General features: G+C 37.2%; 6 protein-coding genes and 1 pseudogene across 7 annotated transcripts in view; 3 read left to right on the top strand and 4 right to left on the bottom strand.

Moving 5' to 3' along the window:
* The first annotated feature begins 490 nt into the window (after positions 1–490).
* On the top strand, positions 491–1,486 carry LOC147941993 (uncharacterized). Its single transcript, XM_087458709.1, has 2 exons — positions 491–580; positions 716–1,486. The coding sequence occupies exons 1-2, from the start codon at positions 491–493 to the stop codon at positions 1,484–1,486; spliced, it is 861 nt and encodes a 286-aa protein (XP_087314835.1).
* Positions 1,487–2,460: 974 nt separating this feature from the next.
* LOC104703906 (uncharacterized) lies at positions 2,461–5,282 on the bottom strand. Its single transcript, XM_010419997.3, has one exon. It carries the CDS (start codon positions 5,196–5,198, stop codon positions 2,751–2,753), a length of 2,448 nt encoding a protein of 815 aa, XP_010418299.2. The 5' UTR covers positions 5,199–5,282; the 3' UTR covers positions 2,461–2,750.
* LOC104703887 (uncharacterized) overlaps positions 2,693–19,382 on the top strand; it is a 78,046-nt gene continuing 61,356 nt past the window's right edge. The window contains exon 1 of the mRNA XM_010419974.3: positions 2,693–2,700. The gene's annotated coding sequence lies outside the window, so the exon portion shown is untranslated. The remainder of the gene's footprint in view (positions 2,701–19,382) is intronic.
* On the bottom strand, positions 9,576–11,242 carry LOC104703907 (receptor-like serine/threonine-protein kinase SD1-8). Its single transcript, XM_087457641.1, has 5 exons — positions 11,105–11,242; positions 10,781–10,991; positions 10,431–10,668; positions 10,198–10,348; positions 9,576–10,095 (listed from the first exon to the last, which is right to left on the bottom strand). Exons 1-5 carry the CDS (start codon positions 11,222–11,224, stop codon positions 9,796–9,798), a joined length of 1,020 nt encoding a protein of 339 aa, XP_087313767.1. The 5' UTR covers positions 11,225–11,242; the 3' UTR covers positions 9,576–9,795.
* LOC104703909 (S-locus-specific glycoprotein BS29-2-like) lies at positions 11,335–13,769 on the bottom strand (annotated as a pseudogene). The gene is made up of 4 exons (XR_015562031.1): positions 13,515–13,769; positions 12,993–13,302; positions 11,598–12,783; positions 11,335–11,501 (listed from the first exon to the last, which is right to left on the bottom strand). The product of XR_015562031.1 is annotated as an S-locus-specific glycoprotein BS29-2-like (transcript).
* Positions 14,584–17,234, bottom strand: LOC104703904 (4-coumarate--CoA ligase-like 1). The gene is made up of 6 exons (XM_010419994.2): positions 17,013–17,234; positions 16,523–16,852; positions 15,624–16,202; positions 15,194–15,538; positions 15,031–15,098; positions 14,584–14,929 (listed from the first exon to the last, which is right to left on the bottom strand). The coding sequence occupies exons 1-6, from the start codon at positions 17,094–17,096 to the stop codon at positions 14,707–14,709; spliced, it is 1,629 nt and encodes a 542-aa protein (XP_010418296.2). The 5' UTR covers positions 17,097–17,234; the 3' UTR covers positions 14,584–14,706.
* LOC104703903 (uncharacterized) lies at positions 17,849–18,509 on the top strand. The gene has a single exon (XM_010419993.3). It carries the CDS (start codon positions 17,858–17,860, stop codon positions 18,377–18,379), a length of 522 nt encoding a protein of 173 aa, XP_010418295.2. The 5' UTR covers positions 17,849–17,857; the 3' UTR covers positions 18,380–18,509.

The raw sequence follows: 19,382 nt of genomic DNA, 5'->3' as shown, positions 1-19,382 counted from the left end.
AAAACAACTGTGGAGGCTGATTGAGGCCCCGAATACATTGTTTGCTCGGGTTTTCAAGGGCAGGTATTATCGCAATTCCAACCCTATGGATCCGATACGCTCTTACTCTCCATCTTACGCGTGGAGAAATATTACTTCCGCTAGATCTTTGGTTAATAAAGGCCTTATTATACAGGTCGGTTCGGGGGAGTCTATTTCGATATGGACGGATCCCTGGGTACCGGCTCAATCCCCAAGACCAGCATTCAGCAAGGGTCCCCATAAGGATCCTTCTCTTAAAATCTCTCATTTAATTGATTGTCACACTAATACTTGGCGTTTGGATAGGCTCAAGGAGTTTTATGCCCCGGAAGATGTTGATCTGATAGGGGCTATTCCTTTAGGAAGTCGTCGCCTAGATGATTCCATGGGTTGACATTATACGAAATCAGGAAAGTACACTGTTAAATCTGGTTATGAAGTGGAATGTCGTTCTGTTCCACAGCTTACGATGGTCCCTCGAGTGGGTCCAGAAACACCTCTGCTGGCTGCTGTCTGGGATGTCTCCTGTCCACCAAAAATTAAACATTTTATGTGGCAGGTATTGACAGGATGTATTTCGGTTTCGGCAAATCTGCGGAGGCGGGGTATTCACTGTGACTCCGCGTGTGTACGGTGTGGGGCTGAAGAGGAAACAATTAATCATGCTATTTTCTGATGCCCACCGGCTCGGCAGGCGTGGGCTTTAGCTCAGGTTCCTGTAGGTCCTGGCTCTTTCCCGACGGAGTCTATTTATGCTAATGTAGACCATTTCTTAGGTTCTTATAATCCGGGCTCTCAGGCAGCCGCGTTCCCGTGGCTTATGTGGTATACTTGGAAAGCGCGGAATGCTCGTGTTTTTGAAAATGTGATGGAAAATCCACTGGATGTAGTTCGGTTGGCGGAGGGGGAGGCGAATGTCTGGTTACAGGCTCAGGTGGAGGTGGAGGATGAGGATCAACCCCACACTCCACTTGTCCCCTCTACTAGACAAAGGGGGCCTACCCCTTTTCTTCCTACCTCTTTTACAGGATATCAGTGTTTTGTTGATGGCTCTTGGAAAGCGACAAATGCTCTTGCAGGTGCAGGTTGGTTTTGTTCTTCCACTGAAGATTCGAGGTCAGATATGGGAGCTACCAATTTCCGACGAAGTTTGTCTCCACTCCATGCTGAAGTAGAAGCTCTCATTTGGGCGATGCGTTGCATGATTGGACATGATTACCGGGACATGGTTTTTTATACGGACTGTTCTGATTTGGTGAAGATGGTGTCTTCTCCTCATGAATGGCCGACTTTCACACCCTACCTCGACGACATCAAGATAGATCAAGCGGAGTTCTCTTCCTTCTCTCTATCTCTGGTTCTACGTAATGCGAATGTCAAAGCATATTCTCTAGCATGCCAAGCGCGACTGTCACCGCAACATGTTTTGTTTGTGAACTCTTTTCCTCCAAATTGGCTCTTTTGAGCAGATTTTATTGTTGTCAAAACAAAAAAAAAGTATTTTGTAAAGGTTTATTTAGTGCAAGTGAAAAGAAGATTAAGAAAGATTTGCGTATTAAATTAGTACTAGTGACACGCAATAATTAAGGAGTGTAAATTGCAAATGGATAACGTGGACACTGAAACAGCCATTGAATGGTTTGCAATAATTGTTAGTGATGAAGTAAATATTTTGTAATTAATATATTAAATGTGGTCATGATTAGGTCTGACATTTTGGTAAATGGGGTCCCTATAGTTGCATGTCCAATTTGATCTTCATGCACCTGCAGAGTCATAGATTTGTTTTGTAGGTGATGACGAATTAATGATATGCTTATCTGATCATTAAGATGGTTTTAAGTTTTAACTTTTAATAGGAGTATAAGTATTAATAAATTAATGATCTAATACTACTGGTTAGGGTGTGTCCATTTGGATCTTCATGCACCTACAGAATCACAGATTTGTAGGTGATGACGAATTAATGATTAGTATATATGATCATTATGATGGTTTAAATACGACACATCATATTTGGGTTCACATCTAAGCTTGGTTCTTCAAACCGGTTCACTTTGATATTTGTTGTTCCACTACATAACTGAAACAATTTGTAGCCCATTTTGTATTGGACTGTGGATCGAATGGACCAGTTAGCCCAACAAATTTATGAGAATTTGATTCTATCGTCGTTTCCCACACATATCAAAGGTTTACTAAGATGCAAGGTTTGAAATAAATAGAGTAGAGTCACTTAATTCTTCGTTATGATACACTCGACATATTCAAAAACCCATAAATAAAAATACTTACTACAGTATTCTACAACTCTGATCTGCCATGTACCAAAATTTATACCTTAAGTAAATAAGTATAGTAACAAGAGGCAAGTGAACAAAACGAGAGAGAGAGAATTTTCAAAATCCTAACTGATCAAAATGATGAAACTCCATCGTCTTTCCAAAAAAGGATGATACTACATTAATCCAAAAAGAGGCACCAGAACATCATTACAAGTTACAAACGTTGTTTCTAAGCTTAACCTCAAATCGCTAAGACCGATCCGACCGCAGCAGAGCCTAAACAGAACATGGAAACCGCGGAAGCAAGCAATTTTACCCTACACTACATAAAAATAGAAACTACTACAACTAAAAATACAACAACAGAGCCAGAAATAAAGAAGAGAGAGAGAGCCTTACATGAAAGTTGTTCTCCTTCTGTTCCATACCTGATTTTATTTTTACTCAATCAACCTCAATAGCTTTTCGACGTTTTGTTCTGGTTGAAGCTTTAGCTTTACTTTGCTTCACATTTTTCTTCCTTTTTATTCCATTCATCAGCCAATCATCATCATCATCATCGTCGTCACTAAGATCCGAATCTATATATGAATCATCATCATCTTCTTCATCGTCATAATAATATACCTTTGGAGATGGTTTTTTGGGTAACTCACTGACTGGAATTTTAGACTGTAAGCCACTGACTGGGATTTTAGTAACTTCTGAGTATCCTACTGGATAGAAACCCCAACAGCAATAGTAGCTATCTTCTTCGGTTACTGGCGGTGGTGAAGGTACCTTCACCGCTTGGTAAGCTCTCCTGCAGCTCTTAGTTTGGCATTTAAGCACGCTTTCCTCGTAAATGACGGGATACTCATAAAGCACGTAACAGTATGGACAAGTTGTCCAGAAACTCAGAACCTCCGGCTCGGAATCTGGTCTTGCAGCCCCGCTCTTTGGAGTATGTTCTGTAGGTTGGGTTTGGTTAGAACCCCGAGTTGGCTGAGAGACTGGCGCAGGCGGTGGTGGAGATGGAATAGTAGTAGAGGCTGCTGGAACCGGAGAGGGAGTAGTAGAGACTGGAGGTGGCTCGAATGATTGAGTTGAATCGAAGACAGGAGGCAGTGGAGAGAGAGAACTAGAGGCTGCAGGTGGCTGAGAGGGACGGGTTGACTGAAATGCCGGTGATGGCTGAGACACTGGCAACGGCTTAGAGGTTGTGGGTGGCTGAGATACTGGCATTGGCTTAGAGGTATTGGGTGGCTGTGATGTTGGGAACGGCTTAGAGGCTGGTGCTGGCTGAGACATGGAAAATGGCTTAGATGTCGTGGGTGGCTGAGATACTGGCATTGGCTTAGAGGTATTGGGTGGCTGTGATATTGGGAATGGCTTAGAGGCTGGTGGTGGCAGAGATACCGGGAATGCCTTGGAGGTCGGAGGTGGCTGAGGTATAGGAAATTGCTTAGAGGCCGGTGGTGGCTGAGATATAGGAAATTGCTTAGAGACCGGTGGTGACTGAGATGCTTGGAAAGGTCTAGCAGTCGATAATGGTTGAGACATGGAGATTGGTTTAGAGTTTGGTGCTGGCTGGGACACCGGAAATGGGTTAGAGGTAGGTAGTGGCTGAGACACAGGGAATGGCATAGACTTTGATGATGATTGAGACACCGGGAATTGGTTAGAGTTTTGTGACGACTGAGAGACCGGCAATGGCTTAGACGACTTTTGTAATGACTGAGAAACCGGCAAAGGCTTAGACTTTAGTGATGAGTGAGAGACAGGGAACGGACTAGAGGTCTGTGGTGACTGAGACATAGGGAATGGCGGATGTGGTTTAGAAACTGGATGCGGTTTAGAGACTGGATGCGACTGAATCGAGCGAGTTGGCTGAGATGCATGAGGTGAGTCTGAAACAGAAGGAAGCAGCGAGAGATGAGAAGCTTCACTAGACCTACTAGATGACTGATACTGCCTAGCCGGCTCATTGGATTGCCACGGGACAGAATCAGAATGGTGTACAGAGTCAGATGTTGGAGTAGGCTTAGATGAAGCCCATGTCAAATCAGTCGAAGGAGTCCTATGAGAAGAAGATCTACTAGGCGGCCGGTCCGGCTCAGCAAAACGACGACTAGATTGAAGAACCCTATCAGTTGCATTGTTCAAATTAATCAACCTCTCTTCCTCCTCCTCTACTGGTCTTTTCCAATCACTACTTTGCTCTTGACCAAACTGTTGCCTCCAAGATGCTTGTTGTTGCTCCTGCAATAACTGCTGATCAAATTGAGACCTTTGCTGCTGCTGTGACTGAGTCTGTACAGGCTGAGCAAAAGGTGGTTGGTGAAGCTGAAATGGTAACTGCTGGTTCTGAAACGACAACGTTTGGTTCTGATGCTGAGGCGGTTGCGATTGATGTTGAGGAGGAGGAGGGGATTGATTGAAAAGCTGAAACCCTAATTGACCGAGGTTCCCAAATTGACTCAGATGGAGTTCCCTATCATACAATGCCTTTCTAGAAGGATCAGAGAGAACATACCAAGCATCAGAGATCAACCTAAAAGCTTTCTCAGAGTACGGGAACCGATTCCGACCCGGGTTAAGCAACACGGCGAGTCTGCTGTACTGAGTCGCGACGAGTTCCGGGTTGTGAGTCAGACGAACGAGACGGAGCACGGCGTACCAGTCGGGAAGTTCGGAGGATGTTCCTCTGATTCTTGATTCTCCGGCGATTAAAGTATCGGCGACGGCGAGGATTAGTTCGGCGTGGTCTACGAGTGAGTGATCGGCTTCGCATGCGCGGATCGCATAGGTTTTTGAACCGTTTAAGTCTCCGCTTAAGAGTAGCTTCTCTGCTTGAGCTAACATACGTTCAGCGTCTCCTCCTCCGCCGCCACCACCACCATGGCTCATCATTTTACACAGTCGGCGACTTTTTCTCCGCCAGAGAGAGAGAGGGGTTTGATTAGTTTACTCAGTGGACGGAGAAGTGAAAGATTTAATTTTGGATTTTGTATACCTTAATTTAGATAATTAATTATTGTTTTTAATTAATTTAGTTAATTAATTTAGTAGATGATTAAGTAAATTTTAAGAAGATGACTACATTTAAGGACTCAAATTGCTTAAAAAAAAAGGGGTTAAAGATAGAAATTACCTTAAGTAGGTGAAGAAGATGAACTGGTTTTTTCTATATTGTATTTTATTTTCCTTTCTTAATATTACGTTACATTAAGTAGATGACTAAACTTTGTATGCAAATAGTTTATCTTCGTTATTAGTAAAAAAATCATCCGTGTATTTCCATGAATGGGCGGGTTGAAAATTCTTTGATTTAATTAAATGTTGATTAGGTAATAACTGTAAATTTGATTTGATATTGACATTTTTTAAAAAGTGAAAAAATTGACTGAGTAAAAAAAAAATCAAATTTTGTCCATATATGCATTCTACTAACAGATATAATTTATTCCTAAATTACCCTTTATCTTGAATATAACCAATTTTCCCAAAAAAATAAAAACAATCTGTAGAAAAATGATGTTGAAAGCATTAAGATACAGAAAAGTTCAAAAATATGTTGTTTTTGTTAACATTTTCGATATATAAAATTTGATCTACAAAGTTTAGAACACATATTTTAGAATATGTATTCTATACACCGTACATGTTATACAAAATTTAGATTATGAATTCTAGGGAAAACGGCCTTTTTCCCCCCCAAACTATGTTACTTTATCGCGTGCATCCATGAAACTTTCTATTGTGCCTATGATCCCATGGATTATACTAAAATTTGAATTTCTTTCATGAACTATGAAAATCCGGCGACGACCCACCAATCGTCAGACAGTGTTACTGTGTCGTTAACGGGAGCTGACTAGGACGACACGTAAGCTATTGACGACGTCGTTTTGCCCACAAAAACGCGTGTAAACACTAAAACAAAACGACGCCGTTTCGTCAATTGGGGATTTTAATTCGATTTAGGGTTCTTAAAGAGCATACTTTAACAATAAAATAATTTAAAGTTTAGGAGCATATTTTTAATGGTGAAACATATAGTAAAATTGTACGTGGTTACTACATTATATGTTGATTTGATGAATTCTTTGCACGTAAAATATTTTGTAATAAGTTGTAAAACGTTTTTGAAATTTGACAATAATAATATTTGTAATGATGAGTATTTGACAAAAGTTTTGGTGGGGTATAATTTAGCTTTAGATTATTGTAATAATTGTTATAATATATTAATATTATAAAAATATAAATAAGTGTATGAAGGTAAATACAAATATGATTTTGGTGGGATATAATTTAGCTTTAGATTATTGTAATAATTGTTATAATATATTAAAAATATAAAAATATAAAAAATAAAAATATAAATAAGTGTATGAAGGTAAATATAAATATAATTATTTTTCTAACTAAAATTATTTATATATTTACTTCAAGAAATAAAATTTTATTTCATATTTTTTTAAAGAATTTTAAAGTTTAAATTTTCTTCTCTTCAACAATTTTAATATCCGCATATTGTGTGAAGCCCTTATTAGTATAAAATAAGAGAATGATTATTTTTAACAAAATAAGATTCGTATGCTTTTACGTGGGTCGAATATTTGTATATTAATATTCCCATGTGGTCGATTTTTTTGGTTGATCGTAAATGTGTACAAATGCAATGCCTAATATATACCACATGAAAACTAACAAGATTCTTGTAACAGAATCTCAGAAATGATGAAGAACAAGAGAGAGACGTCGAGCTGAAGAGAGAGATTGAAAAATATCTTTGTATTCTCATAAATGAACTTCATGTACAAGCTGTATACTATATACAACATCTAAGACTATAGTTTTAAGTTAATAATGACTTAACCTATACTTTAAAACCATATAAACCATATAACCCAAGTATCAAATACACTTATACTCCTGATAAAAACATGTTAAACTTCTTTCAACATAGATATATACTCATACCATACACAATCTAATTGTACACTCTAGTGTTTGTTACATGCTTTCAATTGATATGCTTTATAAAGTAACATATGTTTTTTTTTAGCTTTTTGCTAGTGTAAGAAATAAATCATTTTTCGAGGAGAAAAATAAGAAAAAATCTGATTAAATAATTTGTGTCCATTTCCATACTGCATTCAATATAGTTGAACGTCTTCAAATGTCATGTTCTCTTAGCCGAAACCACTTAGAATCGAAACGAAACTGATCTGATCGCTCCCGAAATGTATGGTAATAAAAGGTTGTGGTTTTAAAATTTTTTTACCGTAAACGTTAATAACTTAATACTTTTCCAAACTCTGTTTTTTCTATTTACTAAAATTAGCAAATAATATGTGGTCATCAGATTAGTATATTTTATCCTTCTTCGTAACTCTTCCATGTTTTAAGGACAATGTTTCTTTTCCTTTTTCCAAAAATAAAAATAAAAGCTCACTATATATGTAGCAGTCTGATGATTATACAATAAAATCATAAAACCTTCCATCCAAAAAAGAAAAAAGAAGAGTGGAATTAAGGAAGAAAGATAAGAAAGATGGCCAAGATTAAAAGTCTGCTTCTTCGCTTGATCACTTTTGTGATGATCTTCACGTTGACGATAATAACAGGTCATAAACATAATATGAGTCTCAGATATGTTTCGATTATTTGTTTACCCTTTTAAAAAATATATATATATATATATATATATATATATATATATATTGTCATTCTTAAATGCAAGAAAGAAAAGAAAAGAGAAAAAAACAAAAATCCAAACCCAAATTTCTTTTGAATGAAAATGACAGAGTATGTTCTATATTCAAACCTAAACAAAACTATAATATTTATTTAAATAATCCATTTCATATTTTTAATATTTTCTAACTTGTTGACTTAACACGATTTCAGGAATATCAAAACTAGAGGCTAAAAATCTAAAAGATTGTCGCCCACTTAATATTCCGGCTCATAGGACGGAGTTTTGTGAACAACTCGTTGACGAAAAAAAAAAAAATATAATAAATAAAAGATGTGAATTAGCGTGTAGTGCATACGGGTTTAAATTCGGAAGCTGTATAAATAGAGACGCACGCAACCCCACGATACTTAATTGTCAATGCCGCACTTGCAAATGAGCTACTGCAAAGCCTTTGCTATTGGTGAGTGTTAGTATACGCGATCAAACAAAAGATGACCCTGTTGGAAGTGCATGGGATCATTTCTCATGTCTTTTATGTTTATGCAATATATTTGTTTATGTTTGTTGTTGTTTTGTTCCAATGGCAGCTTTGGCTTTGTATGAGCCATTTGCTTTAAGTAATCGTTGCACAAATGTTTCTATTATTTTTTTTTGTGAAGAATTGATGAAATCATCATATTTATTTGGGATATTACCCAGAATAATACATAAATGTTGCTATATTACTACTATATCAACACATCCATATTCCATCTTTCCTAAAACAACACTTAAAAAAGTCAGGCAAATGACCTTTATTAACCTTGATTTGTTTGTTAAATTTACAAGAGATGCCATTTACAATTAATTTTGAGAGAAAAAAAAAAAACTATAACCTAAAATGTCTTTCGCTGTTTGATCTATTTGATTGTGATAAATACTAAATCAAGGTTAAAGATTGAAGCTGTCGGATCGGCGAGGGTATAGAGATTGAAGCTCTGATCAGTCAAATACCCACCACGTACGAGGCGAGGCACATACGATAAATCTCCGCATTGGAATGCGTTGGTCTTATTGTCACCGACAGCTCCAAAATCCGAAATCGATAAACATCTTTTGTCCTCTGAGATTGATTTGGGTATGTTTTCTCTTCCCAACAAGATAAAGAAACAACTTTTTTTTTTTTTTTTTTTTTTTTTTTTTTACCTTTGCTCTAATTCAAGATTTTGTTACCGGCGAAGTCCCAAGTGTTGTAGATTTCTTCCCATTTCGCCGAGGGAAGAAAAAGAAAACATTTCCCCCCCCTTTTTTTTTTTCCAGCCAATCACCAATTGACACGCCCAAGATCCTTAATAACTCTAAAACATCTAATCTAACGATCGATCCTAAAGCATAATTGGACTATTTAGATTATATTTAATCTGTTTTTATTACTAAACTACTCACTAAAATAGCTCAATGGAGACGGTCTAATAAGGCTGCAAAACTATGGAGAGAATCTATGTAAAGTTAGCTGATCATGTTATTCCTTTTCAGATATTTGTGTTATGTAAATATAACCAGTAAATTTATTCCATGAATCTCCCAGTAAATTAAGCGACTTGACTTTGAAATGTAGCGTTAATTAAATGGAACAGCTTCCATGGATGAAGCACAAAGGAGGCTCAACAACAAGAATTTGTAGTTCAATAATTAATGAGTAACTTATATAGAATTTGCCAAATGAACTTGAGAGATTTGAGTTTTACAAAGATAACTTTTTGTTCGAAAACGAGATGTTATAAAACTTAGAATCCTTGTCGAATTTCTGGAAGTAAGTTATTACCGACCGTTCATGGTCGACATGGTCATTTGACAAACGCTGTAAGATTCATCATCTAGATGTTCCCTCGAGGATGAACTAGTGTCACCGGGGGATTTAGGCATATCGATATCAACTGTTTCACTTTCTAGCATGAGAACCACCAACCACATAGTCGGTCTGTCTTGTGCAAGTTGTTGAACGCACAAGAGACCAATCTGTATGCACCTTAGAACTTGATCTGGTCGAAATTCTGATGAAGATGTAATGGCCGGATCGACGATCTCTAGCCCCTTTCCTTCGCTCCAGTTACTCCATATCTGTGTGTAAAAATGTAATTAAATTATATATATATATATAAGTGTTTATTTTTAGAAACGACAAATTAAAAGGTAGAATTTGGTTGTTAATTATAAGCTTACGTAGCTTAGAAGAGTTTCTCCGTCGTTCAGGGCAGGGAACCTACTGTTTCTCTTTCCACTGAGAATCTCAAGAAGCATGACCCCAAAGCTGAAAACATCGTATTTCACAGAGAATATATTGTTTCTCAAGTATTCGGGCGGCATGTAACCACTGCATGCATAACGATATATATTTAGCTCTCACAGTTTAAGAAAATAATGAATGAAGATACGGTGGTAGTATAGTTGCTTACAAAGTTCCGCCCCCGCCCGTGGCAATAGCTTCTGTCTCGTCCCTTGCCAGTGTCTTTGCCATCCCAAAATCGGAGATCTTTGGGATCATGTCTACACCAAGCAAGATATTGCTTGGTTTCAGGTCAAGGTGGATTATCTTGAATCGGGAATCTTGGTGAAGGTATGAAAGCCCTCGAGCAATACCAATGGCAATGTCGAATCTCTTTTGCCAGTTTAAAGAAGAGCTTCGGGTTGTGTCTATGAAAAAGATCAAAACCAAGTCAAATGTACAGATATATATATACTTTAACTCTTGAACTATATATATATATATAGCTTCCGAGAAAAGAGAGGCCCGCACTATACTAACCGAAAATGCACGAGTTGAGTCCTAGGTTTTCCAGGTGCTCATATACTAGGATCCTCTCGTTTTCGTCAGAGAAAAAACCAATGAGTCGGATGATGTTTATATGCTGAACTAGCCCAATGAGTCTCACCTCGTTGTCAAAGTTTTCGATCCCCTCAGGTGTCATACTAATAATCCTCTTGACAGCAACCTCTAACCCGTTAAGTAACCGACCCTGTCAGTGTCACCACATCTCTCGTTAAAAAACACAATCTGAATCTAACCAATGGTCAGAGTGCTTTTTACAATGAAAAGAGTATTTCATATAAGATGATCATGAATACAGACCTTGTCAAAACCACCTTCTCCAATCTTGTTGGAGTCAGAGAAGAAGTTGGTGGCTTGGGAAATGACTTCAAAATCCATGGCTTTTGATTGCCATTCCTCGGTTATGCTTATCATCTCCATGGTTGGATTTTCACGTTGACACACTGTTTTTCGTTATGAGACATGAACACAAAAAAAAACAAATCAAAAATTAGTGTCTACGATCGAACAAGATGTATTGAAAAAGAATATTATATAAGATTCAACAGAGAATAAAAAAATAAAAAAATATCAATTGTTCTTGCCATCATCTTTCTTATTCTTTTTTTGAATAAGAGAAGCACGATGAAGATGAGAAGCAATGTGCTGGCTCCTCCAGCAATCAACCCGATGGTGGTTTCACTCATATTCTTATTTCCTTGCGCGCGAAACAAAATAATATTGAATAGAGTAATTATTAATAAAGGCATATCTAGACGACTTATTATTATTTGTAGAAAAATATATAACTAACCGAAATCTGCAGGCACGGCTATCTTTATATATAGATCTTGCCCCTTGTCGCCGCCATTGTAACTGCGAACATCAATTAACGGGTCAGAATCTGACCACATCATGCAATCTGACATGCCATTTTGCGTGTCCACGTTTGCAAACGCCGTACAACTGCAATCGTGTGGATCATTTGCTCTCCAAACTCTGGAAGCTTCATATTTGTCATCTTGGCAAACTCTTTCTCAAGGCAACTCAGTTTTGTCTTGGCTCAAATTTTTTGATACAGTTACACATGGGGTTAAGGTTTACTATGTTGCAGAACTTATTATCACCATCACAGGCTTTGTACGTATCACAATCGTCCTCAGCTGGAGAAGTCCAGTCCACTTCCCATTTTCCTCGCCAGACGAGGAGCCGGACGACTCCATCTTCCTCAATTCTTAACATTGCAGGGAAGGTGGCATTCGTAGTGGAAGGTACTGTTTTGATCGGAAAGATACGTGTCGCGTAAATTCCATCGCCAAGAAGAATGAAACCTTCTTGAAGATTTGTGATCAAGTATCTGAAGTCTCCACTGGACGGATCTTGTGAGCTTCTCCAGGATTGTATTCTTGTGTCATGATCATGAAGTATCATTCCAGGGAGTAAAGTGTCAGTGGGAGAATCAAAGCTCTGCCACAATAACAACCCGGTTGGATCTTTTACCACGAAATTGCCGTTATCGAGAAGCTCTGCCACCACCGAGGATTCCTTATTGACAAGGTTCTCCAAGTTCCTCTTCCATACAACACCGAAACTATCGAAGAGGACCAGCTCCGAATTTGAGATGTTGAAGATTCCAGTGGGACTGGAGAGAGGATCGTCTCTATTAGCAACCCAAACTACTTTGCTGGGGAATTTTGTAAACCAAATTCCTAGATACCAACGATTCTGTTCTGGAACCCTGGATCTGAAGAGACCCATCTCAAAGAGCTTACTAGGAGACACGAGTGTCTCATTGTTCTCTGAAAACCTCAGAGATATGGAACACGACGACAAAGGCATACTACCAAGCAAAAGCAAAAGAAACAAGGCAGACTGATGCATATGTATGTATAACTTATATTCAACTCTAGGCCAATCAACAAAATGTCCTCCTTGGATACTTCTGTTGTCATCTCCTCCTCCGGCATTTGCGTTTGTGAGCATCATGATCTCCTCTGTTTCTGGAAACATAAATACCCGAATCATCATCAGATACTTTTTTTTTTTTTTTTTACTAACAGAGATATCAAACTCGATCTATTGAGATTACACATAAGCAAAAAAAAAAAAAAAAAATGAAATTTGTGGGAGTCTCTGTTCTCTCTACTGTATCTTCCATTTACAATGACAAATACAAAAAAAAAAAAAAAAAAAAAACTAAAGTAGTAACCTCTTTGGTTGGTGCGATTCTTGAATTTTTCTTCTTGGTCTCTAGCTCTTTCTTTCTCTTCTCTCGTTCAAGGGCTTTCATACTCTTCTCTCGTTTAAGAAGAAGAAGCAAAAAACTCAAACCCAAAAGTAGGCAGACGACAGCACTAGTGCACTAGTTCATGACACATAAACGTCAGATTCACCAATGCAACCAAACAGAAATGAGATCATCAAGCAGCTGAACATCAGCTAAAAGCTTTGTTGGAGGACAAACATGCGGATGCAAAAGCTTTACCAGAAGATTCCACTCTCTGCAACTCTTTTTTCATCTGCAAAATTTTGTCAATTGTAGCAATAAGAGACCTCACTGAGTTGGATAATCTTTAATGATAACTTCTACATTGACAAAACATGAAACTAACAGAAAATAGTAGAGCTTTATCAATCCAAAATCACAAACTTCTATCAATCCAAAACCAAACCAAATTCTAATCTAATCACCAAATCGAGAACCAAAAGCAATAGATCTAGAGGGTTATACCATGTTAGGTTTGAACTCCTTCATCTTCTGAAGTTTCTTCAACTCCAACTTAAGCTTCTCATGCTCAGCGTCTCTGGTCTCAAGCTCATGCCCCTTTGTTCTCAGATTATATGCATCGCAGGAGGTCACAAGAAATTGAATCACTCAATTTCTATTCTGATTTTTCAATATCTTCGTAGAGAGAGAGAGAGAGAGAGGAGAAAGAGAACATAGTCAAGTTTTTTTTTGGCCAACAAATAATTAACACGTACAGTCTCTTATTCTCAAATCCAGTATACTAAATAAGAGAGCCTCTTCATTTTTTTCCTTCTTTCGAGTTACATACCCTCTTAAAACTCCCCGTTGGGGAAGGCCTAAATGTCAAATAGACAAATACCCACCACGAGGCGAGGCACATACGGAAACGTTCCATCGATAAATCGCTGCATCGAATGCGTTGGTCTTATTGTCACATACCCAAACCAGTTTCGATGTTGTCTCGTCCCAACAAGATAAAGAAAAAACTTCTTTTTTTTTTTTTACCTTGCTTAAAGTTAAGATTTTTAATGCTCTTTTTGAGTACTGGTTTTGCAGAAACTGGTTTTCTCAATACTTTTCCTGTTTACACACAGATCTCTTCTTTAAGTGCCTTTAAACATTAAACTACAAGTTTGATCACTTTTCCGGACATCAAACTTGTTTCAAAGGAGATGGTAGAGAGTTTAAAAAGAAACTGTTTTTTGAGCATTTTTGCTGTGTAAATTTATCTGCGTCAAATTTTTAAAGAGATTGTAGAGAAATTAAAAAAAAAAAACACACACATTTTCATTTTTATGATATTTTGTTGATTTTAGTAATCTTATTGATTTGGTAGAGAGATTTAGAGTGATTTAAATTAAATAAATATAACTATAATGGTAAAATACAAAATATATTTTCAAAATGTTAATATATATGTGGGAGGATATGATCTGAATATTAATCTATCGATAACATGAGAATCCATGCGGAAAATTCGATTTCAAAGGAGAAGTAAGATATGCAATATTTGGCCAAGCTAATCGGGTGTCGAAGGCTGAAAAAGTGTGGATAGAAATCTAAGTAAAATTAGCTGACTGGTTTTCCTTTTAAATATTTGTGTTATGTAAATAAAAACCACACAGAGTATTTATTGATTAAATTAAAGCTTGTAAGAGTTTTTTTTTTTCTTTTTCTATTTCTTGTTGATGCTGAGGATTTTGTCCCGAAGAAGCCTTCTCATGATTTTACCAGAGAGAGATTTGGGAATAGAATCCACAAAATGGACGGCTCGGACCTTCTTGTAGTGAGCCACATTTGCTGCAACAAAGTTGAGAATGTCTTCTTCCTTCTCTGTAGCTTTCGGATTTATCACCACGCAAGCCGCCGGGATCTCCCCGGCTTCCTCGTCCGGTAACCTTTTCATTTCATAATTGATTAATTAAAAAAAATCTAAAAATATTAATTAGTTTCAAGAAACCAGTAGGGCTATATATATATATATATATAATATACTCACGGCACGACGGCAACGTCTTCAACGGATGGGTGAGTGAGTAGTATGGCTTCAAGCTCGGCCGGAGCAACCTACCCGAATAATAACACCAAAACTTTGAAAAACCAATATGAACCAAATAAATTTGGCATATAACATTCTCCAAAACGAATGAATCAAAACTTACCTGAAAACCTTTGTATTTAATAAGTTCTTTGATACGATCAACGATGAAGATATCTCCATCATCATCAATGTAACCTATATCTCCTGTGTGAAGCCAACCTTGTTCATCAATTGTCTTCTCAGTTTCTTCCTTGTTCATGAAGTAACCTTGCATTACACATTGGCTCCTCACACAGAGCTCACCGGAAGTGTTCTTCGGGAGTGACCGGCCGGTTTCAGGATCTATGAACTTCACCTCGAGATTCGGAAGTATGAAGCCGATCGAGTTTCGTTTCGCGATCCCTTGTCCTTTAGCTGGATCTCCGTGAGTTAACGTAATGCAACTATGCTCCGTTAATCCATAAGCCTATATAATTAATGTAAAACAACGGTTCAGTTCCATATATAGAAGTTACTAACAAACATAGAAGTCTTACTGTAATAATACTTACCTCTTGGACTTGGACGTTAGGAAACTTGGCTTCGAAGGCAGTGAGAAGCTCAGGAGCTAAGGGAGCAGCAGCAGTCATAACAGATTGAAGTTTAAGCTTCGAAAGATCAAACTCATCAACGATCGGATTCTTAACAAGGTTCAATATAATCGGCGGAACAATGGGCGCAAACGAAACCTGATGCGCGATCAAAGCATTCAAGAAAATCCTTAAATCGTACCGACTCATTGCAACAACTTTTCCTTTATTCTTCATCGTAGCACAACATATCCCAACGATACCGTAAATGTGAAAGAAGGGGATCAAACCAAGCGTCACGATCTGACCGATCATTTCAGACCTGACACTGAAGAGAGTGGAGCAAAGATTGGCTATGAGATTGCGATGCGTGAGCATTACTCCTTTTTGCAATCCTGTTGTGCCTGAAGAGAATGGAAGTGCACAGAGATCTGTCTGAAGAATCTCTTCTTTGTCGTTATCTACGGATCTGTCTCCTGCTTCTAGAAGATCTTTCCAGTTTACTGCTCCTTCGATCTTCTCTTCACCTAACACTATCACCGGTAAACCTAGTGTTTTCACCTGTCCAAAATAAGTACATGATTACCGAAACTATAATAACTCTGAAGAAATTGGAAATTATTACATAGACTAAATAACATAATTTAATCGGACCATTAAGAAGAATTCTATTTATATAGTATAATTGATTAGAATTAGGCGGTCTACTTATGACATGGTTATTAATCAAAATCAAATTTCAAACCAAAAACTAAATCGACATTATACGACACCAAATTGAAATTAATCAAATTTGGTTTGTTGATTTATTTCAATCTGGTTTGGTTTCTAGTCTATACCATATACCAAACCGAACCAACCCGAATTCATGTTTAATTTACCTTCTCATAATTAGTAGCATCAGTGATGATTCCTTTGGCACCGGAAGATTCAACTTGCTTCTTGATCTCGGAGACAAGAGCCGTCGGATTAGCGCCGGAGAAGACTCCACCGGCAGACATAATGCCAAGGGCAATAATCCCATACTCAGCGACGTTTGGTAGAACCACAACCATTACTTGACCTTTCCTTAGTCCGAGAGAAGTCAACGCTTTGGCAAGCCTCTTCGTGTCCCTCACTACATCACCGTACGTCACCGCTTTTCCCGTCACCGCTTCTACAAACGCCACATTCTCTGTGTATTCTTCAACTCCTTGGAGCACAAATTCAGGCTTTTTCACATATATAGACATTAGTAAATAGTATTAAGTTTTCATTAGTATATAAACGGAATCTGACCCCCAAAAAAAAAAAACTATACGAAACTTGAAACGAATAAGAATGTACGATTAGTCTTAAGTATGGAATGCACAAGATATAGAAAGTGGATACCAGTGTAAGCTTTTCAGGAATGGGCACAGATGGATACAGACTGCGGAAAATGTATTCATTGTCTCCTTGCTTTGTACCCTCCATTTTTTTAACGTTTCAAATTTTGATTTTATGTGTTACGAAAGAGTGAATATATATATAGGAAAAAAAAAAAAAAAAGAAAAAGAATATATATATAGGAGAATGGCTTCTTGTTCATGTCATGTAATGTGTGTGAAAACCAATATTGGTACGTAATATAAGAGAGGATGATATAGGTTTTGACTCTATTGTAGGTAGAGTTTTGTTGAGTCATGTAAATGCTGTGAAAATATGTGAAAAAAAATTAATGAGTTACTTCTTATACTATAGATTACGGATTGTAATTCTACCTTCTTTTTTCTATATGCAGATGAGTAAATATGTAAAATAATATGTAACTTTTATGATCACACACACACAAAAAAAGTTACATATTATTTTATATTTTACTCATCTGCATATATAAAATATTACTTTTAAAAATGAGATAAACGGCGTAATCATAACTTAAATAAAAAATTGTGACCATTTCAAGAGTCGTAAACTTCTCTCTCTCAAGAACATATAAATATAGTTAGAACTTGCGTAGCAAGAAACAGACATGTGTACAACACGTATCCTTAATTAGAATATTAAGAATCTTTACGATTATTATATACAAAGTATATACCTTGAGCTTGGAAGTTTTAATAACTTCACACAACAGACTTATTCCACTCACTGTCTCAGCATAATTCATGGTATTTCCCCGGAAAGCTAACTCTTAAATTCGATTTTTGTTTTCCCTGGAAAGTTACTCTTTTATTGATATAGATAGAGCCCAAATGAAGAAGCTCAACATTATAATCAATGGCATGGAGATGATCTGGAGAACAGTTGTTTCAACATTCATGCTCTTTTTCTTCTTGAGATATTTCAACAATCCTCCAAATCCTCTTCTTATTTTCCTTTTCCTCTGTTTGGTTCTTTTCTTGCTTGTCATAGATCGTAATCGCTCTGTTTACGAAGAAAACGAAGATTCCTGTGTTTTGTACACTTTTGAAGAAGACAGTATGCTTGATGGTGAAAACATAGACAAGAACAGAGACTGTTGTAATCTCCCAAGGTATTACTATGATGATAGTTTTGGTTATTATGATGGTTATCACGAAGTTGATGATGATGAGGATTGTAGCCAATGGAATCAAGATGGTGGTGATGATGGTGTTGAAAACCATGATGATGATCATCATCATTCCCATGGTGATGATGATGATGATACCTTGACGAGCAGGATCGAAGATTACATTGCAAACGTTTACAATGGATGGAGAGAAGAGAATCGAACAGAGAAACTGTTTGTTTGATTTTTTCAAAACTCTGTTTTTTTTTTTCTCTCTGTACATATGAAGAAATTATTGTGACGTGTACATAAAATTTGGTGTGCCTTTATTTGATCAATCAGTTGTAATGTATCAACCTGTAACTTTTAATCAATACTAGAAAAGCCACAGCTTCGGAAGCTTTGTTGTGGATAAAAAAACCCATGAATCAACCCAAATATTTTGAACACAGGAAAAATATCAGACCGCAAGCCAAAAGTTTTTACAAAATTGTGGGTCGTTACTTGTTAGTATATCAACCAACAGTAGAAGTTGTAGTTATTGAAAAGGAACAAACCCTGATGGCTTCAGATACATCTTTTGCGAACTCGTATTAATTACATTTTCTAATGATTTTCCTTGAGCTGAATTGCCCGCAACAGTATATACATACTCATCTTCCAAAGTATGGCTGGACTCACTGTTGTCCGAAAAAAACTTCAACCTGCAGCATAGGGGTTCTTTGATTTTCCAACATTTTGTCTGGTTTTAAATCATCTGTCATCGCACCTTCTGTCCCCTCGTTTGGCTGAGCAGAAGAAAACATGTTATCATTATTAAGACTATTCAAGCCGAAAGTTGTAAGCTAATTAATTACAATGATAACATGTTTCTCCTATAAGCGATGAGCCCCCAATGCGTTAAAGATTCTAAAGGAGAATATCTTACGTTTTTTACCTAAGCAATGTTGTCCACATCCTCAAAGTGTCCATTGTCGAAAAAGTTGAGATTATTTTCAGCATCGGGAATGTTGTTGAGGGAATAAATTATACACTCCATCATGTGTTATGGCGGAATTGTCACACAACATAGGATCTGCAGTGGAGAAGTTTTCAACCACATCACCGTTGCCACCAGTGAAAACCATGATCTGAAATGTTTGCATCCTCCCTCCAATGTCATATCCTGAACATCTTTGCCTGAAACCGTAGAGGCACACCACTGTTTTTATTAGCCCATGAATTTCTTCATAACATATCGCCCTCCC

The sequence above is a fragment of the Camelina sativa genome, chromosome 7, assembly GCF_030686135.1.
Source record: "Camelina sativa cultivar CO46 ecotype springtype chromosome 7, ASM3068613v1".
Classification (NCBI taxonomy): Eukaryota; Viridiplantae; Streptophyta; class Magnoliopsida; order Brassicales; family Brassicaceae; genus Camelina; species Camelina sativa.
Note: the sequence above shows the minus strand (reverse complement) of the source record. Positions and strands in the feature narration are given on the sequence as shown.